Source organism: Falco punctatus (assembly GCF_963210335.1).
Source record: "Falco punctatus genome assembly, chromosome: 9".
Lineage (NCBI taxonomy): Eukaryota > Metazoa > Chordata > Aves > Falconiformes > Falconidae > Falco > Falco punctatus.
In genome coordinates, this window is record NC_137589.1 from 12,712,814 (window position 1) to 12,730,894 (window position 18,081).

The 18,081-nt window shown below is 45.4% G+C and overlaps 1 protein-coding gene across 1 annotated transcript in view; it reads left to right on the top strand.

Annotated features, from left to right (window-relative positions):
• Positions 1-18,081, top strand: part of CDHR1 (cadherin related family member 1) — a gene marked incomplete at its 3' end in the record, with an annotated part of 84,368 nt that overhangs the window by 51,320 nt on the left and 14,967 nt on the right. The window contains exons 10-15 of the mRNA XM_080402815.1: positions 757-873; positions 2,509-2,652; positions 5,547-5,625; positions 8,496-8,596; positions 10,368-10,571; positions 13,660-13,812. Coding sequence (XP_080258941.1) covers positions 757-873; positions 2,509-2,652; positions 5,547-5,625; positions 8,496-8,596; positions 10,368-10,571; positions 13,660-13,812 — 798 coding nt within the window. The remainder of the gene's footprint in view (positions 1-756; positions 874-2,508; positions 2,653-5,546; positions 5,626-8,495; positions 8,597-10,367; positions 10,572-13,659; positions 13,813-18,081) is intronic.

Here is an 18,081-nt window from a genome sequence, read left to right on the forward strand (position 1 = left end):
TCAATATATTCGGGTGGCAAAAAGGATACTAAATACGTATATTTGTTGAAAAAATGTTCCTGTGTCTTTTGGCACAGTTGCTGGGAATTGTCAAGTTACACAGAAAAATACCTCCCCAAAAGTCTGATGTAGGCAGGTGGTGACGTCTACTGAAAAGGCCAAGATTATCCGACAGCGGCCACTGTGTATGGATGCCCAAATGGAGGTGTGTTTGTAGATACCTTCAGTCCAAGAGAATGGAGGGAGACAGTTTTGGGGCCTTTTTGGCAATCACATGCCTTTTAGGTTTTATTTGTATATCACAGTAATCACCAAAACACAACTCTATTGACAGTAATCTATGCATGCAAGCCTCCTGATATTTTTTTTAAGCTAGTAGAACTTTGAAACGCTAAGAGATACCACCTTTTTGCTTCTTCCTTTTCCTCTCACCTTTTTTTCTGTTAAGCCTCCCTACCTCTTTCCATGCAATGAACTGCATTAACCAAAGTTAAAGATTTCACAATGAAATACTAAAAGATTAAAAAAATCTACATTGCAGGTAACTGATTTATTCTGGATAATGAGAGACCCGTGGCTGGTTCATGAATTGTTCATAAACACACCGCGGTGAAATTCATCAAATACATTATTCACCCACACCATATCATTATTCTAGTCTTTTCCCTTAGCAGATGAAATAAAAGATGAATCGCTACGGCAATCTTATTTCCATACCCGTAATCTCTTGCTGTTTCTTCTTTTCCTTTCTTCTAGAACTTCCATGCTAATAAGTTTACCATAGACCGTCACAGCGGTGTCCTGCGCATCAAAACAGGGGTCACCCTGGACTACGAGAAATCGAGAACGCATTTTGTTGTCGTCATAGCCAAGGTAGAAAGCTTTTCTCTGAAGCTGGAGGAGGCAGGGGGTTCTATTTGTTGTATTTGAGTGGGGCTGATCAGTTCAAATGCAAGTGTGACTCAAAGGGATGCTGAAACACGAAGCATAACGCTGAGGCAGCAGTGTCGCTCCCTCTGTAAACGTCTGGAGGTGTGGGAGGGAACATGGAAAAGTGAGGGCGGAAAGGGGACCGGCATCTGCTGCTGGGCAGCGTCTGGAGGTATTTGGGAGTGGGTTTCCCACATTTCGCTCAGGCTCTGGTACCAGGATAGAGCGCCCCGCTGCAGAGAGCCACCTGTGCATTTGGAGAGTCACCTAAAGTGAAGGGTTGGTGTACGCAGCCCCGGCTTCGAGAGGCATCACCCTCTGGGTAGACGCCGGTGCCCAGGGCTCCCTGACACAACCAGGGTGAAGCCCTGGCAGGCAGGCACTGCCCGCGGCAAGGCACAGGGCACAGCCCGACCCGCTGCAGCACGAGCGATGGGCTGCATTTCTGGGAATATTTGTGGACGTTTCTTTCACTTCCCTGCTGCCTTGTGGCAGGAGTTTATCCAAATCCTGCAAATACTTCTGGTCACATCCCTTCTTGCCACTGTTGTCCTCGGCAATGGTGCGCCTGTGGTGCGGCTGAGGATTCATAACAGGCATTAAAAGTTTATGGATTCTGGAGTAAAGTGTTTCAGGATCCGGCGGGGACCTGTCACACACAGACTTGCATGGGTGGAAAGAGGCCGATTTTGTTGTAACTTATGGGGACTTTTTCTCATGTTTTATGAAAAACATACGTAAGTTTTTATGTATTTATTTAGACAAAGTTCATGAGGATAAGTAACAAAATCTGGCTTAGATGCTGCCTTTGGGACAGTAAGAAGGAAAAAACAATGAGCATGACTTCTCCAAAAAGTGGAACTTTTAGAATTGGTACAGCAGACATGCTGAACAAGTCACAATCTTCTACACCAGCATGGCTACTGCCCTCCAGGAGTGCTCTGAGACTGAGGGTGTTAAAAGCTTCTGAAATTGGAAGTCATCTTTCTAATTGGCTCTGCTGTATCAGTAGCAGCGTTGATTGTCATCAAGTCTTTGGAGATTATTTATACACTGTGGCTATCTAGCAGTTTTTGGCTGCTTAGCTCCTCTGTGCTTTCACTCTATCACGTAGGAGTCCCTGGGAGACCTTGATCATGGCCACTGTTTTAATTTCACCCTAGCAATGCACTGCCTTGCTACTGCACGTTGTGTATGACAAGACTGTATGTGGGGTGAAAAGCTGTAGACCTTAATCACGAACTTGTTGCATTAGTTTCTATCATTCTTTTTTCCCTCAAAAGCCCCTTGAATTCTCTGTCCCCTGTGTTGCTGATAACAGACCATGTAGGAGTGCATATATTGGCACAAACACTTAATATAAGAAATTAATTCTGAGACGCTGCAAGCTGTCTTCCTAACCAGAGAGGGAGCAGGACAAATGGAAGAGAAGGGAATAAGGCAGTAGAGATTAATGTGTGTCTTGAGAGAAGGGATTCCTGGGACGTGCTCCTGAAGGCTCATGAGGTGCATGCGATGCCATAAGCTGATTTGCAGACGTGTTTCAGCAGAGGTACCTGATGATGACTTCTCTTCTAGGATGGTGGTGGTAAGCTCAGGGGAGACAACAAAGTGTTTTCGGCCACAACAACTGTTACTGTCAACGTGGAGGATGTTCAGGACACCCCTCCCATGTTCATTGGGACTCCCTACTACGGCTATGTCTATGAGGATACGCTCGCAGTAAGTGCTCGTTTTCACCTGTGGGACAACAAGTGCAACCTCTCACATCTCAGTCCAGATGACCCTACGGTTTCTAGCACAGACTTTATTGGAAATGGGGACCTAAACTCTGCTTTGACTCCCAGGTGAAATGAGCCAACTGACCAAATCTCAGACTTGTTCTTATTTACATCCATTGCAAATTTGCCAGGCAAGGCTTCCTGTTACTGCCACTAAAGTCGAAAAGGATTCTGCCCATTTACATTGGTCTAAGCCCAGCCAGTGACTAGAAGCCCTTCCACAGCTGAGACCTGCAGAGGCACTTGGCTGAAGGCTCAAGCAGGTTGCCGATTACCTCACCCAAACACACCATGCTTGAAGCCTTTGTGTGTTTGTATGCTGTGTGGTGCTTTTATTTCCTAGCTGAGCAGTCTGGTACCAACACTGGTTATGCAAGGTGTGGGGACAATTCATGCGCAAATACTCTAGACTCTTTGTGCTGTCCCATGGACATAGCTGTGGTGAGAAGCAATCCTGACATCCCCAAAATGCAGGATGCTTTCTGCTCAGTGATGGCTAGGTAGGCAGAATGGGCCACCAATCCTCCCAGGGCTAAAAACCACCGGATCATCAGGCAAGCAGGGACATATTTAAGAAAACCACTTATGAGTGGGGACACTGCATTTCTTGGCAGATGTCCGCTGCTGAAGATACCACTTGATATCCACCACAGACACAGAATCCAAGGAGTATGTGGAGCTTCTGGCTGTGCCATCACTTCAGAAATGCCTAATGGCGGATTTGCGTAAAAGGAAGTGTACAGCTTAGCAAATGAGTTTATTATATCCACCATGATGCTTTCTGCCACATCGGATTCTTGAAGCTGCAGACTAATTAATTTTCTCTGTGGCATGATATTGTGTATGGATCAGCTTTCACCCTGATACATAAGATTTAATTAAATTTTTCATCATACTTATGAGAAATGGTATCTACTCATGAAATTATCCAACATTAGACTGTAGATCTCTTTGGCAGTGTGATTGCATGCCATTCACCTGATCTTCCCTTGAGGAAAAATCACGTCCTTCCTTTCTGTCCTGTACACTGCAGCCTCTGCACGACTGTATATTGGAGCTCAGTGCATAGGCTGTTCCATTTCAGCAGGGCAGAGAAGTGTGTACTTTGCAGATGTTTGGAATGAATGATATTATGTATATTGATTTATTCTGCATAGTTATATATAGATCTTGAAATAACTATCAGGTGCATACAGGAGTTAGTGTTTACAATGGAAATGGAAGTCAATAAACGTTAATTACATCCAGCTTGAGCTCATAACTTACACCATTATGATATTATAATGATGGAAGCACAAACTGGTCCTTCTCAGTGTGTGTTTTGCTATTAGAATGAACTCCACAGAGAGAGATGCACTAGCTAATTTTAGTGTTGTTTACACGTTTGGTGTTAATTTTGTAAGCTTGCTGCTTTTCTCTTTGGTGGAGCTGTCAGGATTTACAAGTACTCTGTCACCTTCAAAGGGACTGCACTGCATTTTGCCCAGTAGGCAGATTTTATTGCAGCTTCCAGCATAAATAATAATAAATACAGTTCTCTATTTCCAGTAGCTCTAACAGAACCTTGGTCTTGTCTGAAAAATTCACTCAAGTGTTGTCGTGAAAATGTTCCTTGTTGCCATTTGTGATTAACTGGCAGTTACTTCAATGTTCCCTGGTATTGCAGCCCCCAACAGTAACACTTTAGTTCAGAGGGAGGCCTGAATTGCACAGCTCATTGCCATTTGGGTGAGCATTATAATGCTGACAGTCATCATCCCTCTGAGTTGATAGGAGTAGTCACACAAGCAAATGGTCTCCAGCACACAAGTTCTGTACTTATGGCCCACGGCCATGTTACTTGCACAGAAGGAAAGACAGTGAAGGTTTAAGGACAGTTAAATCATCATCATTTTCATCACAATTTTATGCCCTAAATGTTCTGTGGGACAAGTTGCTTTGTGATCTCTTCTTTCCCTGCCACTCTGAACTTAATTAGGGAGGATCAAAATGACCTGATAACTCCTCAGCAGCTGCTGGTGTCTACTGCTGGGAGCCTACACAGCAGCTTGGTAGTGACCCAAACTAAACCTCAGGTTTTGGATTAGTTACACCAAATCCTCTGCCCAAGTCTGTGGCTCAAAGTAGTTGTCCTTGGCCGTGGCTGCAGCCGGCCAGCCCCTGGGGCTGAGGCACCCGTGGGCACAGGGGGTCTGCAGCCGTTCCCCACCCGTGCTGCTGGCACAGCCGCAGTGGTGGGCACCGAGAAGCCCGTGGGGAGCAGAGCAGTGCTCCTGCTGTTGCTCACCCAAAGCTCAGCTGCAAAAAAGAACAAGAGGAGCTGGGCACTGGGCAAAGCAGCCCCGGCCACTTGGCAGGTGCATGGCATGCCCAGAGGCTGCAGCAAGCCGTGGTCCTCCTGGGGCAGCGGAGGCCCCTGCCCCAAAGCAGGTTGCTCTGCCATCGGTGCAGGTGGTGGCGTGGTGCTGGCAGCAGGCTGGCTAGGGCAGGTCACACAGCACGGCCGTGGGGAGTGAGCAGCATGTCCCCGCTTGGTATGGAGGTACGGTGCATGGGCTGCAACATCGCTGGGAACAGCTGAAACTGTTGATGTAGGAACAGCACAGAGCTGGCTCAAGGAGGAGCATTCAGCTCCTGCTCTGCAAAGCCAAGCACTGAGTTTTTCCTGGGTGGGAGTCAGTGGCCCTTGCTGTCCTCCCCATACAGCACAAGCAAAAGTACCCACTCTCCACCCCACGCCTCACTGCAGAAAGACTTCAGTTTATTAATAGGCAGTTGCAATTTCACTGCTCTCTGATCTCAGCACGCAGACTGTGATTTCCCTTTTCTCCCCAGGGCTCTGAGGTCCTTACTGTTGTTGCTCTTGATGGAGACAGAGGAAAGCCTAACAGTATTCATTACTGCATCGTAAACGGTGAGTAGACTTGTCTGGTATGAAATCTGAAGGGCAGTCGAAACTAGGTCTGACACTAAATTAGAATGGGATATGCTAGAGTTTAATAAAGCTGAGACAAACTCTCATGAAATAATGTCAGGTACCTCGAGCAACTCCAGGGCCTTGTCTACCAGAGAACAGCCAAGATACGATTCACTGGGTTTTAGTATCTGCTTCACAGAACTACGCTTGGAGTTATTAATGTTGCTGATTTGTTAGGCATCAGTAGCCTGCTTGTCATTTCAGAAAGCGTAAAGGAAGATGCAGTCACTGCTACTGAGCGTCTCTATCGTTTAATCTGGGAGGCGCGAGAATGCACTGGGAGACCCAGACGTGGTATTTAGAGGGAGAAGTTTATTAATATTGTGCTTAAAGTGGTTAAATGGCCAAACCTCTGATTTCTTAGAAGAAATGATACTTACCAGTGAAGAGATCCTGGTTGCACGCTGCACTGGGAGAATGTAGATGCTATCAAAAGATTAATGCTTTTCATCAGCTATTCTGAGAGTGTCTGTCGCACATCTTTTAATAGCATAAATGTGAGACTTAGCTGAACTGATGATTCATTAGCTGGTGAAGCTAACAACTTCTCCTAGCTAAACTCCAAGCCACAATTTTAGTTTTATTTGGTTCTCTCTTCCTCCAAAACAAGACTTTCATGGCAACTGGGCACCCCAACTCCCAGGTGTGAGAGATTCCAAAATTTCATCAGAGAAATCTGCAGTTGCAGAGCTACGCGGTAAAGTTCCTCATTGCGTTACGTGATCTAAAGAGCGAGGTCTGGTGGGGACAGAGGGAGCTGCAGCTGAGGTTTTGCCTTGACATGGGATAGGACCCAAGCTGAGGTTCCTTCTCCTCAGTGCAAGGGAATAGATGAAAAAGGGTAAAAGGAAAGTAGAAACATTGAGAAAAAAAGGTTCCAGAAGAGAATAGATGGAAAAGGAGAAAAGGTAAAAAGAAAGGTGGAGAATGAGGAGTAAGAACAAGTGGGATGAAAATATACTAGGCAAGGGAGAAATGGCAGATGAACCAAGGAATATGTCAAAGGGAAATAGGATTAACGAGGAAATATATTCAATTTCCAAAGAAAATAGATGACCAAAAAGGTGCTATAGCATAAAAAAAGTAAGTGATTAGGAACGAGTGGAAAATGAAGATGGAAGGGGATGACAGATAAGTAGCACAAAATACGACTTAATGGAAAGCAAGCTTTCTCATGCACATTAACACAGGATTTTGTTACGGTGAAATGGAAAAGAGGGGAAGGAAATATGCTTTTAGTGCATAGAAAGTAGAAGAAATAGAGAACAAAGATGACAGTATGTTTCTGCCCCTGCACCTCAGGCCCTGACATTACTCGTGACGAGCCATTATTCCGATACCTGCAGGCTGGGTTGTCAATGGGCAAGAAAATACTACACACAAATAGGAGATTATTTATTCCTCATACGTATTTTTCATCTGGGAAGTATGGGGTAACTTCAGAAAATGCTCCAGTCCTCTGAACATGCTGTACGAAAGAATAGACATAATGCTACATACCCTGAGTTCCTAATTTCCCTGTGATACCTAGGCAATGGCATGAAGTACGGTGGCTTAAAACCACTATTGACTTAAGCTGCTTCTCAGTCAGGATGTGCTTTCCAGGCCAATGTATCTTAATAATTGACCATTGTACGAGTCGATATCTGTTCAACGTTGTGTCTAGTGTACTTTAATGAAGTTGCAGTTACTGCAGGTGTTAGCAAAACAGGATACTATCAGATGGTTTAAAAATCAACATTGGAATTGAGTTAGAGAGAAAGATAAATGACTGGGCTTTCAGGTCATCATCCTTTATTTCTGAAGGCTTGGTCTTCTTCATTGCAAGGGTTTTCTATTCCCTGCAATGGTAGGGTCTGCCACCAAGCATAGGTTGTGGCTGATACCGTACGTGGGGTAACGTGCAGGGGGACAGGGCAAGGCCCCTGAGCCGCCACCTGGTCCCCTCCCTGGTCCCCACCCTGCTTTTGACCATGATGGCGAGGTGGGGGCAGGCATTGTGGGGAGGCGCCGCTGCCTCTCTGCAAGCTGGTATTTGCTTCAGCGCAAATTCACCAGGTCTCCAGGGATGGCGGCCCTGTGCCTAGTCTTCGGTTCAGGTTGGTGGGAGTTAGGTCGGCAGCGGCAGGCAGCTTGCAGCCCTGTCCTGCCTGTGCCCAACTCCGCCTCAGTGCACAGAGCCTGGGCTTTACCCCAGATCCTCAAAAATCCCTTTTTGCTCAGGGCAGCTTTGCAGGAGGCGGAAAGGGTTTGAACAGCTGAATGTCTAAGGCCAGAAGATGCTTCTCCAGAGATGCTGTCTGCTGAAAGAGTGACTGTGTTTCTTTTAGGTAGTCAAATGTCTCACCTTAACTGATATTAGTGAGTTGAAATGTTCTTGTTCTTCAGTGCTTAATTATGCATTTGCTAATTACAATAAGGAATGTCTATTTTTATCTAAACCAGGGTATAAAGAAGACTGCATAATAGAAATGAAAACCAAATTTGCACACCTGGTCGCTGAGGCTTGAAGGGAATCTGACCTGGGTTGGAAGGGGAAAGTGAGGGCAGATGCCCACAGGGGCAGAGCTCCACTGAGCCGTTCCTAGGGAAGGAAACCCCTTTTGGCCCTCATCTGTGTTCTCGGCTCACTGTGACCAGGCATAGAAATGCTTTGCTCGCTTTTCAAACACAGCTTCAAATCTACTAATGGATAGGGATACACATATGGACAAAGATATGCTTAATGAAGCGCATGGTTGATTGCTCATGCTTTTTCAGAAAAAGGAAGTGTGACATGTAACTAGAGCATCTTGGTTTTATTGCAGGAAGTGAAGATTCATTTGAAATTGGCAACACAACTGGAGCCATTTCTGTTATAAAAAGCCCAAATCAGCTCAAGAAAGAAGTGTATGAACTAAAAGTTCAGGTATGTTCCGTGGCCACTTGAAGACTGTTGGTCTTAAATGCTGTGAGTAGGCATGATTGTCTAATACAGCTCAGTTTATAGCTGGCTTTGCCTGTTTTAGAACCCTATATTTACCCCCTATATTTGAGCCGAGTGCCAGATAGCATAAAATGGAACAAAGTGCTTTTGTTCCCTTGGATATTTAGTGTCTAAATTATTTCCTTCAAATGAAGTCATCTTGTCCTAATTTCATCTCTGAGTCTAGAGAATCAACATCCTTTATAGCGTGTAGATATCTGTTCTATGTTTTTTCAGATTTTATTGCGAAAATGGGAATTACTGTCTTGTAACCTCCATGTGATGAGATAGGTAACTGCCAAATCTATGATTAGCAGTAGGGCTGGGGTAGATCATGCAATGTCCTAGCAGTATCCACTCCTGAAGCACTGATCAGCCACATACAAATACATGCTAACACCTTGATGAGGTGTAATACCAGTCTGACAGGCATTATTTAAAGCAGTTTCTGAAGACCAAGAATTTAAAAACGTAGCATTAAATTGTGAAGACTGTATCAGTTCTCTTCAACAAACGCAGAATACAACCACAAGAGTTTGTCATGGTAAGGACGTTGTCTAAAGGCAGCTCTGGGGGCTTGCACGCTGCCAGAACCAAGGTAGCATCCCCAAGGGCACTTTCTTGTTAGTGAGCTCAAGCAGCTTGCTGAACCTGGGAGGTCATAGAGGACCCATCATCTGAGTTAAACTTGGACACCATTTCTTCCCCTAATCTCCCTGGCTGACTGCAGTCTGCCAGCACTTCCCGGGTACAGGACTGGTTAAGCCCTTGCAAACCTTTCTGTTTCTCCTAGTTATATCTGTGGCAACCCAGAGCTTGTGCAGGCGACAAAAATCTGTCTGAGGCACCAAAAGAGTGTTGCATTACCCAGAGTAGGTAGTGACAGGCACCTCAGTTACCAGACTAACATCTTCAGAGAAATTTAGCAGTCTAGTGCCTTTGGGTTTCAGCCTTTTAAGCAAAAAAACCCCATGTTATAGATAGCTGTTTTGTTACAAGAAACCAGCTGGAGTCTCTGTCCTGACAAAAGAAACGTTTTAGGTTCAATCCAGCAAATCAGGCTGCGTGTTGAAAATGTTGAAACCCAGGCAGATTTGAACTTTCAGTTCAGAAAAATGCCAAACAGGTTTGTTTGCCTGTCCAAAATATATCCAGTTTAAATTAAGCTCATCTGGACAGAAAAGCAGAATTGTAAATCAGAGACTAAATCTCAAAAAAAATCCCATACAAACAAAAAAAAAAGTGTGTCACTTTTTCAAATATTTGCCTAGATACCACAAGTACAGTTTTTCTCACAGTTTTCAAAGCTGCAGTCCTTGCAGCAACATGAAAATCAACTACCTGTGGTACCACAGCAAATTTATAGATTGTGTTCCTTTTCTATTCTGTCAACACTTTAGGCAAGCAATTGTCTTACCTCTATTAGATTATCTGTCATTAGAGAACTGTTTTCACCTAGGGTGAGTTAGAAAGCTCACAAAATGAGGAGGAGAATTTTTTCACTGGGGCTTTATTGGGACTGGTTTATTATCATAATCTACTAATCTTCATAAATTTCAGTGTGAAATGGACTGAGATTTCTGGAGAAATAAAAGGCTGTGAATCTTTGTACCAGTTAGCATGTTAGGGCATGCAGAACAGTACCTAAGCATGGAGCTGAGGAAAGAGAGTATACCCTCATCATTCTTCTCTCTCCCTCTCCTGCCCGCTGCAGGCAACAGAAGTCAGTCAGGAGGGTGAGACCTCTGTGTACGCTTTTGCCATGGTGACTATACGGGTAGTCGACCTCAACAACCATCCACCAACGTTCTATGGAGAAAATGGTCCCCAGAACAAATTTGAACTGACCATGTATGAGCACCCACCAGAAGGTGAAATCTTGAGGGGACTCAAGATTACAGTCAATGATTCAGATCAGGTAAGTGGAAACTATGTGACTTGCAGTTTTCCAGCCTTATTTTCCCAAGAGTTGTCAGATGGGGAAACGTCATTTTAGGAACTCAACTATTTCACCTGCATTTCCCAGAAGCCTAGGGCAGATAAAGTAGTTGCAGGATCCGTTACCACAGAGAGGTTGGACTCAGAAATATGCTTAGTCTGTCGTATAGCATTATGTCCGTGAGCAGGGTCACCCTAAAGCTGCAGCCCACTTCTTGCGGTGACCAAAGTTGAACAGTCCTTATGAACTTCCCCTGACTAGTGGCTGTATTCAGTTGTTGTCAGTGTAAATGTCCAAGCAGGTGCTCCCTTTGGAGATTTAGAGTTTCCAATCACTTTAGTAACTTCAAGTGCATTTGCTGTCTGTATCTTCTCAGCCCTGCTGGAAACAATACAGCTTGTACCCTTACATTGCTTTTATTACAATATATTATTATTCTGGCCCTTATGTTTCAGCCAGAGTCTGCAGTGCATGCTTTGATAAATCATTCCCACTGGAGTGATATTTTTAGGTAATCTTAAAAATTATGCCAGAGCCAAACTAATTCTAACCAGATAAAGGGAAAAGACTCCATCCATCTCAGCCTGCTATCTAACTGACCTGTGATGCCCGTAGATACTATGGTGATGGTTGCTATAGGGATCCCTAAGCTAAATACTGTATGAATGGCATCCATCTGAGTTAGCCTGAGGTTAGGCAGCGACAAGAGAAAAGCTTAATGCATCCGAGAACTGCATCACTATTGGAAAGAGTGCTTTTATATAACCATGCTCAGTATTGTGCTGGTTTGACTGTATTGTACTCTATCAAACCCACTAGCTTTTTCCCCCTCCCTCCTGCTGCTCTGCAGCAAGCAGATAAATGACTGCTTTCAAAGCAGTGCTACGTCTATCCTGCTATTGTCACAGGGGGTGTTGCTGCAGAAGGAAAGAAACAAACCCCGTCTCTTCTACTTAGAAACAAAATATGTAGGTATCTTATATCGGCTGACAAAATATTCAGGATGCAAGTTAGGCTATAAAATAAGCAGAAAACATTGCTAAATACACTGTCTAGATTTCGCAAGAAGCTTCCTAGTACAGTGTAAGGCATCCCTCTGGGGGAGGGGGGGGTGTGCCATTCTTTCAAGGCATAGCATACGTTTTCCCTTCCACATGAGACAACAATATAAAGGAGAAAAATTAACATATGTCTGTTTCTGTCACGGCCATTAGTGACTCTTGGGGGAGTGGATGGTGCGGTGAGAAGGAGGAAGCTGTGAACAAGGTCTGTTTTAGCCCTACAGTTTGATGGAAATGCCATCTTTACTTGCAAGAACTTTATGCAGATATTTCTCCCCCAAGCCTCTTCCTCTGATAGACACAGCTTAGGGCTCAGTGCTATTGTTCCTTCAGTCACCCCTGTGTCTCAGGGCTGGCTGCTTGGAGACATGCAGCAGCACAGCTTGCTCCAGGCAGATCTGGGTTCGGTGGACATCACTGTCAGAAATGACTCAGCTGCCGGAGAGAGGCAGTTCTCTCACTGCCCCCTGCCACCGCCACGTACAGTCCCAAGCACAGAAGACTTTGTACAGTCAGGTGGTGTGCTTTCCCCATCAGCACTATTTTCCATAATCCAGCGGCTCTGGCTTTGTGCATCTGGCTGTACTACCCAGCAAAAGAGCTCCTGTTGTCACCTCTGTAGCTGGAAAAGTTTGTATGACCAGATGACACAGACCATCGAGTTTGGATCCCAGATCATTCTGTTTTACTTGGGGGACTACGGCTGAATACTTTTCCTCTTGACATGAGCTAAGGTTGCAGCGAGAACTGCTCATAACAAGCCCTCCGGTGGTACAGCCAAAAGTAGAGTTATGCTGTTTGAAAGGTATTATTAGAAATTCTTCATCTCAGGATTCATGCTAGGGGGAGAAGGTGGCACCAGCCAGGCAGTGAATCTGGCTGGTTTGTCACAGTGTAAACATGACATTGAGAAACTGGTGAAGTCAGAGAGCTGGTGAAGTGGGCTCAGCTCATTTTCCCACCTCCTCTGTAAGGCAGAAGTATCAGAATCTCCATTTCATCTTTTCCCTTCTGTGCTCCAGTTTGCTTTATAAGAATTGGTCTGGCCAGGTAACAAGCAACAGGACAAGAGGAAAGGGCCTCACGTTGTGCCAGGGGAGGGTTAGATCGGGTGTGAGGGAAAATGTCTTCTCTGAGAGGGTGGTAAAGCATTGGAACAGGCTGCCTAGGGAGGTGGTGAAATCACCACCCCCAGAGGTGTTTAAAAAACATGTAGATGTGGTGCTTAGGAACGTGGTTTAGTGGTGGGCTCGGCAGTGCTGGGTTAACAGTTGGACTTGATGATCTTAAAGATCTTTTCCAACCTAAAGATTCAATGATTGTATATAATGGGATTTGGATTCTCACTTCACCTGGAGCTGTCAAAAATATGTGTCAGATTTTATTCTGCTCAAGTTGGGCTCCTCTCTCCCCCCAGGTGCATCAGCTTCCAGAAGGTTTAGTGGCTTTGACTCTGGGCTAGCTTAGTCCAGTCAGTGCAAACTGTGGGGTACCACCTCTGCTTGGAGGTGGCACATCTTTGTGGCTCTGCATCATCCCAGGCTGTGAGCTTTTAGGACACAGGCTGGGATTTTGAGGAGTCCATTGTCCTGATGCAGACAGTTCAGTTGTCTTCCCTTGGCAGGAACCAGGGCTCGCCTGCCCGTGTGCACGTGGTGTTATCTGTCACCTGCGCTGGTTCACAGTGCATGGCACCAAGCCCAAGGGTGCTTGCCGCAAGATCCCTCTCTTAACCAGTCCTGCTGCAGGGTTTTTCCATTATGACTGGAAGAATAACCAAGCTTGTCAATCTATTTTAAGAAAAGCTGTGTCCGTCTTGTGACCAGGGATGGAGGGATTATATAACTAAGCTTCTTAGCAGTCTCTTGCCCAAGGGATGGAGAGCAGAGGGCTCTAAGCAGTAAGACTCATTCTAATTTTATACAGTGTGAAGAAACAGAGCCAATCTAGGCTGTAAGAAGTGCATCGTTTACTGAAAACAGTGCCATGTCTGCTTTTATTCACAGGGAGCCAATGCTAAATTCAACCTCCGTCTTATTGGACCTGGTGGCATCTTCCGAGTGGTCCCCCAAACTGTCCTGAATGAGGCTCAGGTTACGATAATAGTGGAAAATTCTGCTGCTATTGACTATGAAAAATTCAAGTTGTTAACCTTCAAGGTACTTCTGCTTTCTGGGTCTTCTCTGCCTGTGTATAAGATGTGTGTGTGATGGCTTATGTATCTGATGGGATTTAGCTTCTTAATCTGTCTGGAGCTGTCTGATGCATTGTCAGTGATATTATATTCCATGTAAGGCAAACTCATTTCTGCCTCTGGTTCATCAACTTCCAAAGGTTTAATGGGTGCATCTGTGGACTAATTTAGTCCAGTCAGTGCAAAATGTTGAGTATTATCTCTCTGTGGAAGCTGCATATGTTGGTGGCTCTGAGTCATTCTAGGCTGAACCCTAAGGCTGTTATTTCTGCTTTTACAATGATAAATTCACAGGATGAAACCCTAATTTCTCTGGGGCCAGAACATTACCTGCTTAGTCCTAAGTAATTTGGTTCACGATCATGCTTTTGAATGTTGGCAGGCTGAAGACCCCAGCTGACTGGAAGAAAATTTCCCCAAATTGCTCACTGCCTTTGTCAGAGTGTATCTAGATATATGGCCTTTTGCAGACTGACCTGAGGCATCTCACCCATGCTTTAAGCCAGCCATACAAAAGCCAGCTTTCACCCGAAAGCTGGACCCTTGCACTACCACCTTCCCTGGCGGATTCATTGGCTCATCAGCAAGATAATTAAGTAGTCTGGTTTTATATCAGCTGCCTCTGAACATGAATATAGATGGGTCAGTTCTGACAGCAAAGCATGGCACAGACAATCCCTGTAATTGCTAAAAAAAAAAATTAAAAAATTGGCAAAACTATCTAGCTGGGTATTAACATATGCTAGTTTTAATTTTGTACAGAAAGTGGCATTTTTTACACATTCCACAAGCCAGCTACCTGGATTTTGTTCTCTCCTTTGCTACATGGTTTGCTTTGTGTCCTTAGCAAGCTCCACTGCAGTATGCTTCACGTCTCCTCTTGCAATGCTCCTTAGCCATTTTGAGTTTCATAGGTTATAGATGCTACAAAAATGTGAGGCATCATTATGGTATTAAAATGGAAGATTCTGAAAGGGCTATAAAGTGCTACCGAAACTAATTATAATAAGCGCACATTTATTCAGGTTAAACTACCAAAAGACCAGTAAAGAAGTTACACGTGGCCTCCTCATGAATACTAATAGAAATCAAAGTAGTTCGTGTGATTGCCATAAACACTGAAATAATTAATTACCAGGAAAAAGGATATTGTTTTTTTTTTAGCTTAAGCAGTTATTCACATTTATTTTTTTATGAAATTATTTCTACTGGAGAAGTCCATAAGGCTTTGCTAAAAATGCAGAGCCTTTGTTTAGTTTCCAAATTAAGAAGGTGCAGCTGAATGATATGGTAGTAATATATGGCACCAAATACTTGATAAAGACCTCATTGCTGTCTCCATTTCCCTGAAAAGTTCAAATCACTTCCTACCCAGTTTTATTTGCCAATGTAGTCAGTCTTGTTAGAATTTTGCATGAAATAAGAATACATTCCTATTTAACATGTATCCCAAAGCAGCTTTGAAAAGCTATTTTCGGGGGAGGATGGGTATCTGTAAGCAATGAGTCTTCTCCTCTGGTTTGTTATTAAACAGGAAAATGCTAGAGAGGAACTAAAGCCAGTTTGACCGGGAGATGCACTGAAAAACTACCTGAAGCAAAGGCTACTAGAGAAAATCTATCTTCCATTTACGGTTGTCTCTCAAAGGCAGTTGGTAGTCAGGACCTCCTTAATTTTCAGCTGGCCAAGAGCTAGAGTGGGTTTCCCAAGGCATGGCAGCAGTGGTAATTCGTACCCCTTCAGCCTCTTAGAGCTCCAGTCCCTCTGCCACAGGGGCCAGACGTCGCTGTCCCACCTTGTCCTGGGCTGACATACTCGGAGGGCCAAATTTCTCGTGTTCCACCCCCTGCAGCTTGGAGCACATGCCGCCCTGACAGGAGCCTGGACACTCCTGCCCCTCACATCTCCCACAGACCAGGACCAAATGAGGCTGCAGTTATCCCCAGTTGCCAAAATCAAACGCTATTTTAAAAAATGTGCCTGCCAATTTTAAGATTACATCTCAGTTTCCTCTTCTGACCTGTATTAATTTTTACTATGTAGTCCTGTGAAGTAACAGTTCTATGCTACGTTTTTTCTCTCTCTGCATAAAACCAACAATTCAGCTCTGCCTAAGACATTGCAGGCAAGTAAGCTGACAAAAATCCCTCCCTGAAGGAAGATGTTGTCAGTGTGTTGACATAGCTGGACTATGGCTGCTAAAAAGAAAGGGAAGAAAAAATGAATGTAGGAAACAAAGCAAAACTGCTAAGCTCTCATAAGGCATTCTAAGATTAGCTGATTCCAGCAGCAAAGATCATTTCACTGCAGATGATATAATTTAATTATAGCTCCATGTGCATGATCAACAATAAGATTTTACCCCTGTGCTGCTTTAGGAGCTGAGATTGCTCATGAGCAGCTTTTTGCCGATGTCTGTATGCCTGGTCTTTGAACACAGAAGTTAGCGTAGAGACCCAGTGACCGAACTCCCCTTTTAGAGCAGAAGTGTCCTGTAGTAATTACAAGCAATCCTTCAAGATTCACTTCTTCAAGAACCCTTTTGTTGCTTTTTTCCAGCCATTATAATTGTTCACACAGCAGGAACAGCTCCAGGAGATGATCCTGAGATAGCCTTTTCCCTGTCTACCTGAAGTGCTCCCTCCTAGCCCCAAATCCTGTCACCTCTGAGTGGTACAAACTCCTCCGGACGTGGCAGGGCAGGGTCGGCAGTGCCAGCACCGCCCGCCCATGGGGAGCTGCGACACGGTGGGAGGGAGGCGCGCGGTGCGGGAAGGGTGAGCCCCCACAGCCCCCACCTCCGCACCCACGGAGGAGGAGATGCCGTGGCAGCCCTGCTCTACCTTCCGAAGCTTAAAGCTCCCTCAGGCATTCACCCTCTTTGAGGGAGCTCCTGGAACAGATACCTACGGGAAATTAAAACCTGTGCCACTAGATTTTCCAGTTGAGCTTCTCATATCACAGTTAGCTGTCCTGCTCGCTAGTCTATTAGTGGTGTGCTGGCCTCAGGAGAGTTCTAGAGCCCTCCTGCTTCGTGTTAACTAGGTCTTTACCCAAAGATGAAAACCAAAGGGTTGACCACTGGTTGTTGTGTGAGCCGTTCAGGTTCAGCCCCTGCAGAGCCCAAGACTGATGTCCTAGTGCCGATGCTGTGTGTTGCAGCCACCCACCAGGGACCAGGCGCAGGGGCCGGAGGCTGTGAAGGACTCACTGTCTCTCTGTACCTGTTGCTGAACCTGCTTTTGCTCAGTCACACAACACCTGAGCAATAGGCTTGCTGCTTTACTAGCTCAGGCTTCCTCCTGATAGCTCCCTAATCTACTGCGGAGCCAGCAGACACAGCAGAAATGCTGCTGCTGTTTTGCCTTAGACTAAGAGTAAGAGAGGAAAATTTCGGTGCTAAGTAGCTGAAGTCCTGCTGGAAAGTGCTTGCCTGAGGCTTTGGAGGTGACTCGCCAAATGCTTGCTCAGGTCTGTTCCCAAGTGGGGAGCTGAGAGCTCCCTGCTGCCTACTGAGAGCTGCTGTGCACCAGGCGCCTGGGTTATCCCCTGCCGTCTCTGTGGTGACTGCTCTTCCCTGCATCGATTCCCTGCATGCTGGGGGCAATGTAAGAAACCCACTTGCTGACCCAGCAGTGCCATCGCTCAGCTGAGGGGAGGATAAGTGTGCACTCACGTTAAGCTCTGCTGACAGCCAGCCAGAACATCCACCCTGCTGGCTTCTCCCCACCCCTGGTTCTGCTGTACGGGGCTGCCTGCCCTTTCAGGTGAGCAGAGTTATGAGAATGTGTTATGCCAGAGCTCTCTGTTTCTCCTCGGAGGCAGCGAGGCAATCCAAAAGTCCCAGTGGGTACCTGATAAAGTCCTAGTCAGCACAAGGCAGTGAGGGTAGGGTCCCAAGGAGTTTGGTGGTAGGAGTTCTCACAGACTTTCTGAAGGGGGGTTCTACTGTATGTGCCTGATCCCTGACCATCCAACATTTGGGGTGGGGGTACTGCTGCTTCCAAACAGCCCAGGGTACCGGTTCTCTCATCTCCTTGCCCTGTTTGGTGCAGTTTATTGCCCTGACTTCTTCCCTGACTAAGAATTTATGCTTCCTCTGCAAAGGATTGTGATTCAGTGTACAAGGTTCTTCAAAATTATTTGGTGCTTATGTATTCTCTATGTTCTCGGAGCTGCCCAGGGATAGGTGTTTGCTTGCTTCTGTTACAGCTTTTTGAGCTGTGTTGGTCAG